The sequence below is a fragment of the Xenopus laevis genome, chromosome 9_10S (assembly GCF_017654675.1).
Source record: "Xenopus laevis strain J_2021 chromosome 9_10S, Xenopus_laevis_v10.1, whole genome shotgun sequence".
NCBI lineage: Eukaryota > Metazoa > Chordata > Amphibia > Anura > Pipidae > Xenopus > Xenopus laevis.
The window spans coordinates 10,599,865-10,619,161 of NC_054388.1; the positions used below are offsets into that span (position 1 = coordinate 10,599,865).

Genomic DNA, 19,297 nt, shown 5'->3' on the forward strand with positions numbered 1-19,297 from the left:
CCTTGGATGTTGCTCTCAGTGGCCTCAAAGCAGGTGATTAATTTTGAATTCCAGGTTTGTGGACAAGTTTTGGTTGCATAGAAACCAGGTGCACTGCCAAATAGAGTCTCCTATAGGCTGCCAGTCCACATAGTGGCTACCAAATAGCCAATCACAGCCCTTATTTTGCACCCAGGAACTTTTTGTGTTGCTCCCCAACTCTTTTTATTTTTGAATGTGGCTTTAGGGTGAAAAAAGGTTGGGGACCCCCGATCTACACAAAAAGACTTTGTTCCTTTACAAAAGAAAAATTGCCTCTAAGAACATGGTTACTCCTTCAGCGCTAACATTTTCTGAAATTTTTCTAAAGCCGATTTAGAATTTCTTTAGAGATATACTATTTTTATAGGGAAACTTTTTGCCAATTGTGTATTTTGTACACTGTATATTTAAACAAGAACTAAAGGAGGCAATACACAGGCAGAAAAACTGCTGACACATTGGAGGGGGATTCACAAAAGTATCGGGAACAAATTTTTTTTTTTTTTAAATGTCGTAGAAAGTGTCGTAGTAACAGCCGACAAATTCACAGAGCATTTACCCGCCAATTTTCAGACACTTTTGAAATAGCGTCTTTAAAAGTGGTCGTGGTTTTTCCGTCGCCACTTTTCCCGACATTGCTCGTAAATTCATTTGTTTTGCCGACACATAAGGCTCTCCCCGAAATGAGAATGTCGGTCAAACTGTCTTTTGAAAACGCTCGGTAAAATGTCTTCTGTCCGCTGAAAAGATATACGACATTTTAGAAAATTGTCGGACTTACGAGACGGTAACATCTGCCTTTGTGAATTTGCCGTTCGTATGACATTTTACAAGTTTGTCGACCACCACTTCTGGGTTACTTATTTTGCCGACACTTTTGTGAATTCCCCCCATTGAGTTGGCAGCGTATTTTGGGCCCCTTCAATGGGCATCACTTTAACGATATCTGAATGAAAAATCAGTTGGCTGATGTTGCCCTCACTCCAACCATCGGTATTTCCCTCGTTGTGGCCTAGGGCCTGGTTCAGCTCAATCTCACCCACCTCAGGGTGAACATATCAGAGAAAGATCATTTCGCCAAACAAGCGAACCTTCAAGTGTACAACCAGCTTTAATCCAAACCCATCTAATAAACTGCGACAGTTCTCATCTCCGGAGAATAATTTAAGGGAAAAATGTTTTAGAAAAAAAAAAAAGAACATTGGTTTATTTTGGACTACTCCACTTTCATCGGAATAAACCACCACAGTACCTACTAGTCTTTGTCATGAGACGCCGCCATTACTTTTATGAAACAATGAATAATCGACCACAGTACCTACTAGGAGGCCAACAGTCTTTCTCATGGGACGCCGCCATTACTCATGTATTTCTACATACAGACAGCTGTATGCCAAGGCAAAGGAACATTTCAGTGTTCATTATAAAGAGCCAAGCGGGTGTCAGTCCGGTATGGAGTCTGCTGGACACAGAAGAGCACAATGAGGATCCTCCTGGACAACGATGTAACTGCGTTTGGGTGGGTTAACAAGAGGGGACGGAGAAAAGACGGGAAACTGATGAGGTTCCTCCATTCCGATATAGTCTCCAGCGTCACTAACAATAGTCACTTCTAGAGGCTCGTCTTTGATTATATGAAGATGTTCGAGGTCAGGGCACTCATCGATGCTGGAGGCCGACATAAAAGCCTCGTTGTTGGTCTCCTGGCCATTGTCCGTACCACTTTCATCCAGATGATGTTGGATGGGATTGTTACTGATATCAAGAAGTTTTTGGGGAGTCCTTTGGACAGCAGAAGGCGATGCCATCAAATTGACCTGACTCAACAGTCTTAGCTGGCTGGTAGCCATGTGCTCTTGGACCTTGGACACAACATCTAAAGCTCTAGCAGGCTCTGATGTGGTCTCTGCCGTACTACCTTCTATTAGGGGATGGTCGGCCATGAGCTTTACTCCATCTTGCCCAAAAGGTAGAATCGCAGGGGGGAACTTAATATTCCTGATTGCGATGGTACTGGAACGTGGCGCCTTGCTCGGCAGAGGTAAAAAGTCCAGGCCTGAAGCCTTCTGGGCAGCGATGATCTCCCTGTGTTGTTTCTTATGACTGCGCAGAGAGTCTTCCCTAACAAACGACGCATCGCAAAGGTCACAATTGAAAGCTTTCTTCGCTTCTAACTTGGAGCCTTTCCGGAAAGTGTAAATCCTTGGGGAGTCCTCTTCTTTTCTGTGCAGAGAGCTCTTTCTGGGTTTCACCTGATCCCCGTGACATTTCTTTATGTGGGTGGCCAAGTTGCTGCGTTGTTTGGTATCAAACAGGCAGACGTTGCATTTAAAGGGGCGGTCTTTAGAGTGAATCCGCTCGTGCACTTTCAAGGCGGCTTTGCTGGAACAGGAGTAGGAGCACTTGGCGCATTTCACCGGCTGCTCCGGGAGGTGGGACCTCAAGTGTTGCCTCAAGTCGGCTTTGTTGCTGCACTGGAAATTGCACTCCAAGCACCGGAATGTGGTCTCCGCGTTGTGTTTCATCCGGATATGGGACTTTAAGTTGCCTTTCATGGCGCAGACGAAGTTGCAGAAATCACAGCGAAATGGTTTCTCCCCCGTGTGAACCCGCAGGTGCCTTTTTAAGTCAGAGTTTATTTTGAATTTGGCGTTGCAGAGGATGCACTGGAAAGGAGCGTCTCCTAGAGGAGAACAAAATGAACACATTTAAGGGCAGATTTATCAAGGGGCGAATTAAAACTTCTAACGTTTTTATGGTCAAAACTGTCAATTCGACTAGGGTGTTTATTCAACTTCGGTTCAAGTTTTTCAAAAAAAAAATTAGATTTTCGAAATTTATCATACTCTGGTCGTTTAAGAACTCGAATTCGACTATTCGCCACCTAAAACCTGTCGAATTGCTGTTTCAAGTCAATGGGAGACGTCCAAGGACCATTTTGGAGTTGTTTGCAGTAGGTTTCCCCCCCTCGAATCCTTTGCAAAAGATTTGGCCGAATAACGAACCGAATCCTAATTTGCATATGCGAATTAGGGGTGGGAAGGGGAAAGTCAGACGATTTCCCTCCCCACCCCTAATTTGCATATGCAAATTAGGATTTGGTTCAGCCTGGATTTGGTGCATCCCTAGTTTGCAGCCTTCGTGGCATTCTTAAAAATCGAATTCTGTTCAAACTCGATTCGAGTTTTCAGATTGATCCTATTCACCAGAGTTGAAAAAATATATATATATTTTTATAATAAATTTTGGTTGGTTGGCCCTCATTTCTTTTGTGGTTTTTGAATTATTTAGCTTTTTAAATCAACAGCTCTCCAGCAATCTGGTTGCTAGGGTTCAAATTCCCCTAGCAACCATGAACGTATTTGAATAAGAGACTGGGATATGATTAGGGAAGGACCTGCATAGAATGAGTAATGAAAAAAAGCAATAATAGAACATCTGTAGCTTTGCAGAGCATTTGTTTTAGATGGGGGGTCAGTTACCCCCATTTGAAAACTGGAAAGTATCAAAGGAAAACAGCAAATACTTAAAAAAAAACATAAAAAATAAATAATGAAGACCAATTGAAAAGTTGGTTAGAACTGGGCATTCTATTACATACTGAAAGTTCACTGAAAGGTGAACCACCTATTTAAAGAGCATAATTTTAGTTGGGGTGACCCCCATTTGAAAGCTGGAAAGAGTCAAAGGAAAACAGCAAATAAAAAGACCAATTGAAAAGTTGCTTAGAATTTGTCATTCTTTAACACACTAAGGGGCAGATTTATCAAGGGTCGAATTTCGAAGTGATAAATACTTGATGAAATTCGACATATCGAAGTCGAAGCTTTTCTCACCAAATTTGACCGTCTTGCGGTCGAAGTAAAATCGTTCGATCGGACGATGAAATCCTTCGAAACAAATGATTCGAAGGATTTCATCCATCGTTCGAACGATTTTTCTTCGACTTCAAAAAACTGCAGGTTTAATTTGGCGAAGTATTGAAGTCAAAGTTTTTTTTAAAAAGACAGTACTTCGATTATCGAATGGTCGAATATTCGAAAGAGTAGTATCCTATTCGATGGTCGAAGTATCCACAAAGTATCTTACTTTGAATTTCGAATTTTTTTACTTCGAAAATTCACTTAGACCCTTGATAAATCTGCCCCTAAAAGTTAATTTAAAGGTGAACCACCCCCTCTAAGGTACAGCAAGATGAAGTCCAGCTGCCAAAATGTGAGACTGACCCGTGTGGGAGCGAAGGTGTACAGTGAGCTGGCTGGAGTTTCGGCTGGCGTACGGACAGATCTGGCATTTAAACGGTCGCTCGTTGGTGTGAATTCGCTGGTGTTTGCATAGGCTGCTGCTGTCTGCCACCCTGTAGTCACACTCCTTGCACTTGAATGGTTTCTCCCCCGTGTGGGAGCGCATGTGGGTTTTTAGCTTGTCCTTCCTGCTAAACGCTTTATCACATGTTGGGCATTTGTGGGGCTTATCACCTGCACAAAAGAAATACAAGTTCTCATTTCTACATGTATTACCAGATAATAACCACAAGGGGGCAGAATAGCTTGCAGCTAGGGGGCAGCGGAGGATATTATTATGCCAGGTGTCTGCAGAGCTTACAATCAGGAAAACATTAAAGGGTAACTATCACGAAAATGAAGATTTAATAGAAGCTTCCTCGTACTGAAGTAAGAAACTTTCTAAATACAATCAATTAAATATTCTGCATTATTTCTGAAATAATCAAGTTTATATTCACTATCCCTCTCTCAGCATCTGTTTCTCTTCATTCTCTCTTCATGCAGCAGTTGGGTGTCAGATATTAATTGACAGTTAGATCCAATATATCTTATAGGGGGGCTCCTTTCCTAGCAGATGTATTAGAGCTCACTCAAATAACTGATTCCAGTACAAACGAAATCTAACAAAATAACTGCCTTTTGCACAAATCCTGCATGTAGAGAGACATGATGTCTGGTGAGTTTAGTAGAGTGAGCTCTAATACATCTTCTAGGCAAAATGAGCCTCTCTATAAGATATATTGGATGTAACTGTCAATGAATATCTGACACCCAACTGCTGCATGAAGAGAGAATGAAGAGAAACAGATGCTGAGAGAGGAATAGTGAAGATAAACTTGATTATTTCAGAAACGGTACAGAATATTTAATTAGAAAGTCTCTTATTTCAGTACACTGAAGCTAATATGAAATTTTCATTTTGCGATAGTTTGCATGTAAAGGCAAAAAAATTAAATCCCATTTTTACTTTCTTTAATGAAAAAAAAAAAAGTCTATCTTCAATATACTAAAAAATATGTACTGTTTTTATAAGAAACCTGACTGTATGCGGTGAAATTCTCCCTTCATTTACTGCTGTGGATAGGAATTGTCAGACGGTCCCTAACTGCTCTGCAGGGAAACAATCATACTTATGAACAGCAGGGGGAGCCCCCGCCTTACTTCCCAGCCATGCAGAACTCAAGCAGCTTTGTTTGTTTCCCTGTAGAGCAGTCGGCGACTGTGTAGAGATTTGTGTTGGATTTTATTTTTGCCTTTACATCCCCTTTACTGTTTCCAACTCCAGCTGCAGGGACAAAGATCATGGAGCCAGATTTAAACAGATAAACTGGGATTCTATTTGGAGGATTATTTTGCTGCAGCCACTGGTTCTGCAGAGTTGGAGAAAGTTTGTATTAAACAATACAAAAACTATAAAATCCACATTAGATTACATGACAACACAGGACCCAGTGCAGTCTGTATATTCTGATTATTAATCAGTCTTGCTGTATCGGCTTCTGGCAGATATTATTTGACTTGTGCTGTTTTGATCATATTATGACGATCCCTAAGCAGCCCAGATCACACTGAGCATGTGCACAGCCTTGGTCTTGCAAAGATGTATAACAAAGTTACAAGATGGTGACCCCCTGTGGCCAACTTTGAAAGAATAAATCATTTGTTTGATTAGGCTTGTGGTACAGTAAGTTCATGTTTATGTTTAGTATACAAAATACAACATTTCTAGCCTTATACTATTTTACACTTTACTTCCCCTTTAACAAAAGTCAGGGAGAAGCTTTGGAGATAGGTTTCCCCATCACTAGCCCTGAGAGCATCGTTACCCGTGTGAGTTCTTAAGTGACGTTCCAGATCTTTCAGCCCATACGCAGTCTTGAACTGACACCCTGCAAAACAATGGGGGGAAACAAGACTTTAAAACAAAACAGGACAAACATTTCCGCACACTGTGTCTGTGCTAGAGCATTAGCGCCCTCTAAAGGCTACACAAGGTACAGACAATGGCAGCTCATTGTAAAGATCTACCAGGGTAGTTGCAGCAGTTTTTCCTGCGGGATGAGGACCCCGACGCTGTCCTACGGCACTTGGTGGGTGGAGAGACGCGTTCTGAGGTCTGGGACTCTGCCTTCTCACTCGGCAGAAAGCTCTGATATCCGTGCTCAAAGACAAACTCCGGAGCAGAGACTGTATAAAATGAATTTAAATTTAAAAAATGTTAGAGAAGTAAATGTTGTTTAAAGGAGAAGGAAAGGTTAAAACTAAGTAAGCCTTATCAGAAAGGTCCATCTAAATATACCAGTAAACCCCAAAAGTAGCGCTGCTCTGAGTCCCCTGTCAAAAGAAACACTGCATTTCTTTCCTTCTATTGTGTACTCATGGGCTTCTGTATCAGACTTCCTGCCTTCAGCTTAAACCTCATTGCCCTGGGCAAGAGCATGCTCAGTTTGCTCCTCTCCCCCCACCCCTCCCTTCTCTACTGTAATCTGAGCCCAGAGCAGGGAGAGACTCAGGCAGGAAGTGATGTCAGACCATGTTAATACTGCAGCTCCTATCCTAAACAAACAGAGAGCTTCTAGAGCTATTTACTCAGGTATGGTAAAACATTCTACAGAATAAATATAGCATTCTAGCTTGCACTATTGCAGCTAATCTATTGGCAATAAAATACCTCCGTAGCTTTCCTTCTCCTTTAAAGGGATTCTATCATGATTTTTATTTCTAAATTACACTACAAATAATTCACTCTACAATATAAAATTTCATTCCTGAACCAACAAGTGTATTTTTTTTAGTTGTAATATTGGTGTGTAGGTGCATCTCAGGTTATTTTGCCTGGTCATGTGCTTTCAGAAAGAGCCAGCACTTTAGGATGGAACTGCTTTCTGGCAGGCTGTTGTTTCTCCTACTCAATGTAACTGAATGTGTCACAGTGGGACCTGGATTTTACTATTGAGTTCTTAGATCTAACAGGCAGCTGTTATCTTGTGTTAGGGAGCTGCTATCTGGTTACCTTCCCATTGTTGTTTGGCTGCTGGGGAAAAGGAAGGGGGGGTGATATCACTTCAACTTGCAGTACAGCAGTGATTGAAGTTTATCAGAGCATAAGTCACATGACTGGGGGCAGCTGGGAAACTGACCATAGGTCTAGCCCCATGTCAGATTTCAAAATTAAATATAAAAAAAATCTGTTTGCTCTTTTGAGAAACGGATTTCAGTGCAGGATTCTGCTGGAGCAGAACTAAAAATGTGTTAAAAAAAAAAAAAAAAATACCCATGACAGTATCCCTTTAAAGGGAAAATAAAACAAGCACCCACCAAGATTCTCTTCTGGAAACTCACTCGGCCAATACCTCATTAGGGTCCAACGCACACAGAGAGATAGCGAGGCCTCATTCTTTATGTTTGTGCACCAGTGATATACACAGTAACTAGGTAGTATATAGCATAAGGTAAATCTGGAGAGTCTTCAAAAGTATGATCAATGTAGTTTTTATTACAGCACTATGACTAGGTAGTAACCTATAGCAACCGCACATTATCAGATCCGAAAGAACAGACGACAAATTTGTCCTGCTGATTGGTTGCCAAGAGATACTAGACCTGGAGCAAGTTTTTAGCTCCTACATTTCACTTAAGGGCAGAGGCACGTGGGCAGATTCGGGGAGATTTAGTCGACTAATCGCCTCTTCTTCGGGGCGACAATCTCCCCAAACTGCCTTCCCCCTGCTATAATGAGAAAACGCCTGCGCAATGGCACTTGCGGCGCTTCAGTTTCCGAAGTCGCCCGATGCTGCCTCACAAAGAAACTTCGGGCGACTTTAGAAATCGAATCGCCACCAGTGCATTTTCGGCGGAAGGCAGGGGGAGGGCAATTCGGGGAGATTGTCGCCCCGAAGAAGAGGGAGGCAATTAGTGGACTAAATCTCACCGAATCGGCCCGTGTGCCCCTGATTCCGTACCAGTAAGAAGTTTTTTACCAGTGAGAAGTTTTTTACCAGTGAGTTTTTTACCAGTGAGAAGTTTTTTACCAGTGAGAAGTTTTTTACCAGTGAGAAGTTTTTTACCAGTGAGAAGTTTTTACCAGTGATGGTTTGGGTCTCTGAAGTGATGGTCCGGGAAGAATTCTGAGTGGGGGTCTCGGGGTCATTCTGTGCAACAAACTGTACAGCGGCCGTCGCCCCAGATCCAGAGTTCAGTTGGCACCCGCTCTGCTTGTGGCCAACGAAAGAGTCCAAGTTGGTGAACTGCTGCTTGCACAGGCCACAGATGTGGATGTCTGTAGTGATCTCCACCAAAACGGCGGCTCCACCGTGAACTGGAAACAGAAGGGAAGAAATAAATGTTATGACAGATAACACAGTCCTGCCATAGAATCACCACTAGGTGGGGCTGTTATTTTGTTCAACTCCCCACAGATATCAGTTATGCAAAAAAAAAAAACTATTTCGTGATTTTTTTTTATATAATATCTGAAAAAAATCACAAATTTTTCACAATTTATTAAACCCCCGAGGATGGAAAAGTCAGAATCTGAAAATCCGGCATCTCAGACCATCTCGAGGTTGCATATGAGAGAAGTCCCAATGATCTTTTTGATGTGCGCTGGGTTTTGTGCAATACCCCGAAGTTTTCTGAGATTTCGGGTGAAAATTCCGGAAAAAACGCGAAAATCGGATGAAAAAATCGCGAAACTCGGATTTTCTCCCGCAAAGCAATTTTCGGGAAAATTTTATAATAAATAAGACGAAAAAACCCGAGCAGATTTGATCGGAGTTTGTAGCAGAAAATATTGAGATATATTTGGACTTTGATAAATAACCCCCTCAGTGTACTTCAAATAGGGAATAGTCCAAATTCGTTTTGAAATTAAAAAAAAATCAAAAATTCGAATATCAAAATTTATCATGTACTGTCTTCTTAAAAACTCGACTTTGACTATTCGCCATCTAAAACCTGCCGAATTGCCGTTTTAGCCTATAGGGGACCCCCTAAAACCTAATTGGAGTAATTTGGTGGACTTTGAAAAATCAAAGTTTTTTTGTTTTTTTTTTAAATACTTCAAATCGATTTCACTCGGTTAAAAAGTTTGATTTTTGAATGAGCTTCGGTTGGTCTTTTTTTTATTGGAATTTTGAGTTCATGGGAGTTTAAAAAAAACTCCCATCACCTCGAAATTCAACCCTTGATAAATCTGCCTCTTCGTATGTCATAGAGTAGCAGCTTCTAAGATATTTTTTAACTGGTCGTCATTTTTAAATAATTTACCTTCTTCTTGTGACTCATCCCAGCTTTCATATGGGGGGGGGGCGGGCAGGGGGTCACTGACCCCAGCAGCCAAAAAGCTACTGTTTTATTGTTACTGTTATTTTGTATTTCTTTTCTTCCTTTTCATATACAGATAAGGGACCTGTTATCCAGAATTCTTGTGACATAGGGTTTTCCGGATAACGGATCCTTCTGTACTTTGGATCTTCATAACTTAAGTCTACTAGAAAATCATGTAAACATTAAATAAACCCAATAGGCTGGTTTTGCTTCCAATAAGGATTAATTATATCTTAGTTGGGATCAAGTACAAGCGACTGTTTTATTATTACAGAGAAAAAGGAAATCATTTTTAAAAATTTGGATTATTTCATTATAATGGAGTCTATGGGAAACTGCCATTCTGTAATTCTGAGCTTTCTGGATAACAGGTTTTATACCTGTACCAATCTCATATTTAAACCCTTCCCTGCTTGTTAAGGTAATTTGGGCCCTAGCAACCAGATGGCTGCTAAACAATAAAAAAAAAAGATACTAATAAAAAAACAAGACCAATTGCAGTTTATCTCAGCTCTACATCATACTTAAAAGTAAAGGTGAACAACCCGTTTAAATCACAAGCTGATCAGCCAATGGAGGCCTAGCACCGCAGGGCTGCCATAAATATTTTATCAGCCTCTTCAATTAAAAAGAAAAGTCTAATCACACGCTCGGTAGCTGCATTATTGATGTACTTGGAATAGAAATGAAAAGGCTGCCGAGTCCTAAGCATTACGGGCAGTATATTGCATATTGCATTCTCACTATTGCTTCGTTGCATTTGTACAATCATTAGTTATAAAGGGAAATAGAAGCTTCCCCTGGCCCAGCTCATCTCTCCCTTCCTCCTTCTATACGGAGTGTAATGTCATTAATGGGGATGCCCACCCTAAAATTAACTCTTAGTATCATAACAATTAAATTCTGACACAATCTGCAATTGGTGTTAGTTTTTAGTATTTTTTTTTAATTATTATTTGTGTTTTTTTTTTAAATTATTTACCTTTTGGTTCAGCAGCTCTTAAGTTGGGTATTTCAGAAGCTATTTGGTTGCTATGGTCCAAATTACCCTAGCAACCAAGCAGTGGTTAGAAAAAAAAGAGACTTAAAAATGAATAGGAGAGGGTCTGAATAGAAAGCCATGTAACAAAAAGTAACAACAATAATAAAAATGTAGCCTCAATGAACAATAGATTTTTGGCTGCTGGGGTCATTGCATCCCCCCCCCCACACACACACATACTTGAAAGCTGGACAGAGGCAAATTAAAAATAAATAAAAATAAAAGCCATTTAGAAAGGTGCTAATAATTGACCATTTTATAACATAAGCGATTTTTATTAAGTGACAGAAAATCATACCCTATGCTGCATTAGTAACAGACGTTTTTCTGCAGCAAAGAGTTACATGACCTGTGTAAAAGCACTTCTAATATCCTTATCATACTCAGAGTTCCTTGTATAACTCAGCCTGCAGCCTTGTGTTTTTATATGGTCACAGAACAACCCCTTAGTGACTTCTAATATCCTTATCATTTACAGTAGGGGGTACATTATCCCTTATAATACATGTGTGATACTCAGAGTTCCCTGTATAACTCAGCCTGCAGCCTTGTGCCTTTATATGGTCACAGAACAACCCCTCAGTGACTTCTAATATCCTTATCATTTACAGTAGGGGGTACATTATCCCTTATAATACATGAGTGATACTCAGAGTTCCCTGTATAACTCAGCCTGCAGCCTTGTGTTTTATATGGCCACAGAACCACTCAGTGACTTCTAATATCCTTATCATTTACAGTAGGGGGTATGTTATCCCTTATAATACACGAGTGATACTCAGAGTTCCCTGTATAACTCAGCCTGCAGCCTTGTGCCTTTATATGGTCACAGAACCCCTCAGTGACTTCTAATATCCTTTTCATTTAAAGTAGGGGGTATATTATCCCTTATAATACATGAGTGATACTCAGAGTTCCCTGTATAACTCAGCCTGCAGCCTTGTGCCTTTATATGGTCACAGAACAACCCCTCAGTGACTTCTAATATCCTTATCATTTACAGTAGGGGGTACATTATCCCATATATATATCTATATTATATTCACGCACACATGTTTTTGTCAATTGTACACCAAAATACAGCGATATAAATATATAAATGCTTCCATTTATACTGCACGAAAACTCTATAACATCAGACACATTAGCATCATTACAAGTTAGGGTGCCCTAAGTCACATGTTTGGGGTGCCTAGTTTGGAAAGCTAGAGGGCACGACAGATATTTTTAACCAAAGCTTTGAGGAAGGGGTTAGTCTGCCCTTTCCTCCAGGTGCCACAGGTGTAGGGTTAATTAGCAATCAGTCTCAGGTGCTACAGGACAGGTGAGTGATCACTTGCGGCTGCTCGTGGTTCAGTGAGAAGCTTGTGGCCCAGTTATACGGCCTGTTCCTGGGTACAGAATACTGTATAGATGCCCTGCAGCGGGCGTGTTTTATAAGTGCTGCTCTCCCCACTCATGAAACGTCACCTCCGAGGAAGCTGCAATGGGACTCAATTCCTGCAGGTGGAAAAGGTAAGAGATTATTAAACCTAAAATTCTCTCATTAGGTTACTGTGTGCCATGACTTATGCTGTAACTAGGGTTGCCAACTTTTCTGAAAAAAAATACCGGCCTTCCTATATATTTATCTTTTTCCCCCTATTAAGAACATTTGGGCTCAACCTTCGTTTTTACCGGCCAGGTCAGTAAAATACCGGCCAGGTGGCAACCCTACCTGTGTTTTAGGTTCAGGGCACACGCTCAGATTTGGGGGGGTGGTTTAGTCAACCGGCTACAAATCTCCTCTTCTCCAGGGCGTCTAATTTCCCCAAACTGCCGGCTAGAATGTAAATCGCCGGCGGAATAATGGCGCTCGGAGCGCTTCGTTTTCTGAAGACGCCTGAAGTTTCCTCGTGAGGCGACTGTGGAAAACGAAGCGATCCGAGTGCCATTATTCCGCCGGCAATTTACATTCAAGCAGGCGGGAGGCCGTTTGTCGCCGGGCGACTTATCTCCCCGAATCTGAGCGGGTGCCCTGACCCTTAAAGGGGTAATTCCATTGTGAAAGGACCAAGTATAATAATCCCAGGAATCCATTTCCAGACACAAAGCGACTACAGGCTGGAAAATTTACTTGTGATTTACAAGGGTTCATTGTGGGCAGAGAATCAGAATGACAGGGCTCTGGGAATAAGGAGATATTTGAGGGGGACAAGCTTAACCCACAACTAAATGACAATTGGACTCCTCAGCATTAAAGAGATCTATAGTGTCACGTGGTGTCACGTGTCGCTACACAATAAAGTCACAGATAGAACAGGAATCCCCGGAGCGGCAGTAACAGTGAGTGTCATTGCCGCACACACATTCCGGGGCCGCCCGGGAACCAGCCTGTCCCTCCCCCACTCGTCAGTCACATACTCACACTGCACCGCGGGGAAGGCCTGGCCGGTCACTGCTCCGGGGTTCATGGCCGCGCCGCCTCCTCCTGCAGCTGCTACTGGGGCTTGTGGGGTCGCTGGAAGGGGCGGCGGATAAAGGAAACACCGAGACTTCCGCTAACTGAGGTGCCTGGTTCTTTATACCGGGAGCCTCCCCCAGTGTATCGGTCTGACCGCCCCGCGCATTGACTATAATGTAACCCGCCCCCTGTATAGACTATAACACTGTCTCGTCTGCACATTATATATACATTATCCTGTGCCCTGTATATCTGATACTCCCTCCCTACTGTGCCCTGTATATCTGATACTCCCTCCCTACTGTGCCCTGTATATCTGCTACTCCCTCCCTACTGTGCCCTGTATATCTGATACTCCCTCCCTACTGTGCCCTGTATATCTGATACTCCCTCCCTACTGTGCCCTGTATATCTGATACTCCCTCCTGTGCCCTGTATATCTGATACTACTCCCTCCTGTGCCCTGTATATCTGATGCTCCCTCCCGTGCCCTGTATATCTGATACTCCCTCCCGTGCCCTGTATATCTGATACTCCCTCCCGTGCCCTGTATATCTGATACTCCCTCCCGTGCCCTGTATATCTGATACTCCCTCCCGTGCCCTGTATATCTGATACTCCCTCCCGTGCCCTGTATATCTGATACTCCCTCCCGTGCCCTGTATATCTGATACTCCCTCCGTCCCGCACCCTGTATATCTGTATATCTGATACTCCCTCCTGTGCCCTGTATATCTGATATTATGTAGTTTAACCATGTCTCGTGCACCCAAAATTTGCTTGTATACTATAGGATGTGCAGCATTACTGGCTGCTAATTATGTATATATGTGAATATATAGAGCGAGAGAGATTCTTTCAGTGCGTGAACCAGTAAATATACTGTCTTGCATTGTAGACCTGTGTGATGCCAATCCACATCATACGCTACATTGGTTCAAATAACAAACTCCCCTAGTATGAATTATTGATCTGAGCTCTATAAACATAGGCTGTGCTTATGAAAAATGCATGTTCCCAGCCTCCGCTGCCTCCTCTGCTTTATCTTTCCTGAAGGCTCCGCATCAAGTAGTACTGTCATCTTATGAAAAATACATAACCCAGGCCTGTGTGGTTAATGGCAAACGGAGTTACGCGTTGCTTAAAGTCAGCAGGGGAATATTTAGAGGCTATAGCATAAGCCTGTAACAAAATCCTGCATTTAGCACAAGTTATAGGGTAAAGTGTAAATCAAAAAGTATAAAGATATGGGATCTGTTATCCTAATACTCCAAAAAATGATTTCCTTTTCCTGTGTAATAATAAAACAGTAGATTGTACTTAATCCCAACTAAGATATAGTTAATCCTTATTGGAAGCAAAACCAGCCTATTGGGTGTATTTATTGGGTATGAAGAACCAGATTTTAAAAATTATGAAAAAATCAGTTACCTGGAAACCCCAGTCCCTGAGCATTCTGTATAACCGATCCCTTAACTGTACACATTTATATTCATATAAAATGACTGCTTTTATGCTGAAACACTTTGCTTTGATACAAGTAAGCTTACAGTTATGCTTACAGAATCAGCAACCAACAAATAGTTAGAATCTCAGCCATAAAGCAGGACAGGACTGCTGCTTACAATGGGGATCAGATAGGATCTGTGCAGCCACTGGGACAGAATGTTCTGTTATACAGATAGCTAGAATCTCAGCCATAAAGCAGGACAGGACTGCTGCTTCCAATGGGGATCAGATAGGATCTGTGCAGCCACTGGGACAGAATGCTCTGTTATACAGATAGCTAGAATCTCAGCTGCCATAAAGCAGGGCAGGACTGCTGCTTACAGTGGGGTCAGATAGTAACTGTGCTGCTGGGACAAAACGCTCGTTTCCTTCTCTCTAACAATGTCATTTTAACAAAAGAAACTTTATAAAAATTACAAGGTCTTTACCTTTGTCCATGTTCCACTGTAGATCTCTCTATACAATTCCCCCACCTAAATGGAACGCAATTTAAAGGATCCTCTTGTGCCTTTCTCCCAGCTACGACTGAGGCAGAGGGTTTTATACAAGAGAGCAACATGAGAATCATGTGATAATAACGCAGGGACACTTATGGAGGGGGGAAAAATGCAATTAACATGGCAGCACTGATTGCATTTCAATGCCGATTATCAGACCATCGGATGATTTTTGGACCCTTATAAAGAATGCAATTAGCAGGGCTGCATTGATTGCGCTTTATTAAAATTGCAATCAGGGAGGCCCTGTGTATTTGTGTTTTTTCTATACAGGTCTCCCAGATTATGTGGATGATCAGTATCTGTAGATTCAGGATCAGGAATGGTGTGATCAGAGGTGTCAGTGTAGGTGCCGGAGGCTTTGCAAGGTGCTGTTATTATTGGTATAAAAGGGACCAACACTATGTTTAAACCCCAGGCTATGTGTTCCATAGCACGTTTGTCGTAAGCCGTATAAAGTCCCTGTTTTAGGTTGACCCAAAACCCACATTGGCGCAAAAAAGGTGAATCCCGTTCTTAAAACCAGCAAAAGTGGCAACCCTAGATTGAGCCTATTTGCAGGGCCATTCCTGCCACGAGGCAAGGTGAGCTCAAGCGGCAGTGAACGGCCAGTTACAAGGGGTGGCCAAAAGCCGTCTCCTGTAACTTTAAAGGGATACTGTCATGGGAAAAAAAAATTTTTCAAAATGAATCAGTTAATAGTGCTGCTCCAGCAGAATTCTGCACTGAAATCCATTTCTCAAAAGAGCAAACAGATTTTTTTATATTCGGTTTTGAAATCTGACATGGGGCTAGACATATTGTCAATTTCCCAGCTGCCCCAAGTCATGTGACTTGTGCTCTGATAAACTTCAATCACTCTTTACTGCTGTACTGCAAGTTGGAGTCATATCACCCCCTCCCTTTCCTCCCCCCCAGCAGCCAAACAAAAGAACAATGGGAAGGTAACCAGATAGCAGCTCCCTAACACAAGATAACAGCTGCCTGGTAGATCTAAGAACAACACTCAATAGTAAAAACCCATGTCCCACTGAGACACATTCAGTTACATTGAGAAGAAAAAACAGCAGCCTGCCAGAAAGCATTTCTCTCCTAAAGTGCAGGCACAAGTCACATGACCAGGGGCAGCTGGGAAATTGACAAAATGTCTAGCCCCATGTCAGATTTCAAAATTGAATATAAAAAAAATCTGTTGGATTTCAGTGCAGAATTCTGCTGGAGTAGCACTATTAACTGATTCATTTTGAAAAAAACATGTTTTCCGATGACAGGATCCCTTTAAGAGCCAAATTTCCGGTTTTTAAACCGGAAATTCGGCTCTGCTAGTGCAGAAAGCGCAGTACGCGCTCGCTGCGCTAGCGGCATCGGGGTTGCTGCCTCAGGCGTCAGCAGCGTATCGCCCCTTCCTATTTGGCTGATGAGGCCTCTATCAGTCGAATTCTTATTCCAGGGATTTTATATTAGAAATACTGCCACCCGTATGGGGTGACTTGAGTTTGGGACAATTAAATGTACTGTAATTGCTGTTTGTTTATCCATTTGAGAACATTAGAGGATATTATAGACAAATAGCAGGGGACCTTATTACCCATAAAGAGAATCACCGTACCAGAGGCCTCCCCTTTAGACTAGAAGAAAAGAACTTTTAATTAAAGCAACTAGGGATGCACCGAATCCACCATTTTGGATTCTGCGGACCCCTGAATCCTTCGTGAAAGATTACCGAATACCCAATCCTAATTTGCATATGCAAATTAGGGATGGGAAGGGGAAAACATTTTTTACTTGTTTTGTTTCAAAAAGCCTCGCGATTTCCCTTCCCCAGCCTAAGTTGCATATGCAAATTTGGATTCGATTCGGCCAAATCCGAATCCTGCTGGAAAAAGGCCGAATCCCGAACCGAATCCTGGATTTGGTGAATCCCTATAAGTAACGTAAGTGGTTCTTCACAGTGAGGTTGGGGAATGCACTGCCGGGTGATTTTGTGATCTATTATACAGAAACTCATTATCCAGAAAGCTCCAAATTACGGGAAGGCCGTCTTCCATAGACTCCATTTTTATTAAATAATTGATTTTTAAAACTGATTTCCTTTTTCTGTGTAATAATAAAACAGTAGCTTGTACTTGATCCCAACTAAGATATAATTAATCCTTATTGGAGGCAAAACAATTTTATTGACTTTTTTTTCATGTCAGTTTTTAGTGGGTTTTATAAATGGAGATCGAAATTATGGAAAGATCCCTTATCCGGTAAACACGAGGTTCCAAGCTTTCTGGATAATAGGTCCCATCTCTGTATATAGTTGTATATGTGAGGGTATAGATATGCAGGTATAGGATCCCTTATCCGGAAACCCGATATCCAGAAAGCTCTGAATTACGGAATTCCCATAGACTCCATTTTATCCAAATTTTTAAAAATGATTTCCTTTTTCTGTGTAATAATAAAACAGCAGCTTGTACTTGATCCCAACTAAGATATAATTAATCCTTATTGCAAGCAAAATCAGCCTGTTGGGTTTATTTAATGTTTAAATGAATTTCTAGTAGACTTAAGGCATGAAGATCCAAAGTACAGAAAAATCCGTTATCCGGAAAACCCAATGTCACAAGAATTCTGGATAACAGGTCCCATACCTATGTATGTACAGGGATGGGAATCGGGATTTATCGGGAAACCCGTTATCCAAAAAGCCCCGTATTACAGAAAGGTAGTCTCCCAAATAATCCAAAATGTTAAAAATTATTTCCTTTTTCTGTGTAATAATAAAACAGTCGCTTGTACTTGATCCCAACTAAGATATAATTAATCCTTATTGGAAGCAAAACCAGCCTATTGGCTTTATTTAATGTTTACATGATTTTCTAGAAAACTTAAGGTGTGAAGATCCAAATTACAGAAAGATCTGTTATCTGGAAACCCCCAGGTCCCAAGCATTCTGGATAACCGGTCCCATACCTGTACTACTGCTGGCAGTGAAAGGGTTAAAACCACAGCTTTTCGAAGAATATTACTTCTGATTCCGCTTTCTTTCATTAGACGAAAATGTATTTTTGGGTTAAGCCCACATTATAAATATATAATACAGGTATAGGACCTGTTATCCAGAATGCTCGGGACCTGGGGTTTTCCTTATAAAGGATCTTTCCGTAATTTGGGTCTTCATGCCTTAAGTCTACTAGAAATTCATTTAAACATTAAATAAACCCAATAGGCTGGTTCTGCTTCCAATAAGGATTAATTATATCTTAGTTGGGATCAAGTATGAGCTATTGTTTTATTATTACAGAGAAAAAGGAGATTGTTTTAAAAAATTTGGATTATTTGATTATAATGGAGTTTATGGGAGACAGCCATTTTTATGGGAGCTTTCTGGATATCGGGTTTCTGGATAAGGGATCCTATACCTGTAATAATAATAATAAAAAAAAACAAGGAAGACCAATTGCAAATTGCCATTAAATATCGCTACATGCACAGCCTGCCAAAAGTGTTTTTTTAAATTTTTTTTTTTGAAGGCGGATGTTCCCTTTAAGCCATTACTACTTATTTTATTTGATATTTAACAATAACTCTTAAATCTGGGAACATCCCTGGACTTGTCAGGCATCTCGCCGAATATCCGTGTCGTTAGTCGGGGGGAAATGATTTTTCTCGTACTCGCTGGGTGACACTTGTCAATTAGCGACTGAAGTCGAAATCCCCCGCTGCTGCCGGCAGGAATAAAAAAGGGGGGAATAAAAATTCCTTTAAGGAACAAGCTGATCAGCGTTTGACATATTTGTGTCCTAAACTGGAAAGTAGAAGGTTTCCCACGAGAGCTTTTTTGGCATTAATAAATAATAGATCCCCCAGGCTTCGGAGAAAACTGCTCTTTCTAAATTTCACTTTTGTTTTCTGACGTCTTTTCCTGGCGGATTAGAAACCGACGCCCCCCCCTCAAAAAAAAAAAAGAAGAAAAAAAAAAACCATCTCTCAATGACTCGTTAGTTTGATAAACTGTCACAAATGACTGGCTACACTGGCAGCCGCCAGCACAACTGCGCTTATAGCACTCCGGGGATTTGTGCTCAACACAAAAAGTCTTTAGCAGCTGAAACGCAGCCAACAGTTTGGAATTTTTATCGTTTTTCATTTTCGTTTTGCCACAAAAAAAAAAAAGTATCGG

The 19,297-nt window shown here is 41.4% G+C and overlaps 1 protein-coding gene and 1 long non-coding RNA gene across 2 annotated transcripts in view; one reads left to right on the forward strand and one right to left on the reverse strand.

The window, feature by feature from the left end:
- Positions 1 to 1,113: 1,113 nt before the first annotated feature.
- zfp64.S (ZFP64 zinc finger protein S homeolog) lies at positions 1,114 to 13,553 on the reverse strand. The gene is made up of 6 exons (XM_018238181.2): positions 13,085 to 13,553; positions 8,392 to 8,625; positions 6,336 to 6,494; positions 6,134 to 6,196; positions 4,248 to 4,499; positions 1,114 to 2,704 (listed from the first exon to the last, which is right to left on the reverse strand). The coding sequence occupies exons 1-6, from the start codon at positions 13,128 to 13,130 to the stop codon at positions 1,464 to 1,466; spliced, it is 1,995 nt and encodes a 664-aa protein (XP_018093670.1). The 5' UTR covers positions 13,131 to 13,553; the 3' UTR covers positions 1,114 to 1,463.
- LOC108702603 overlaps positions 11,902 to 19,297 on the forward strand; it is a 60,683-nt gene continuing 53,287 nt past the window's right edge. The window contains exon 1 of the long non-coding RNA XR_001933316.2: positions 11,902 to 12,192. This is a non-coding gene — a long non-coding RNA (uncharacterized LOC108702603). The remainder of the gene's footprint in view (positions 12,193 to 19,297) is intronic.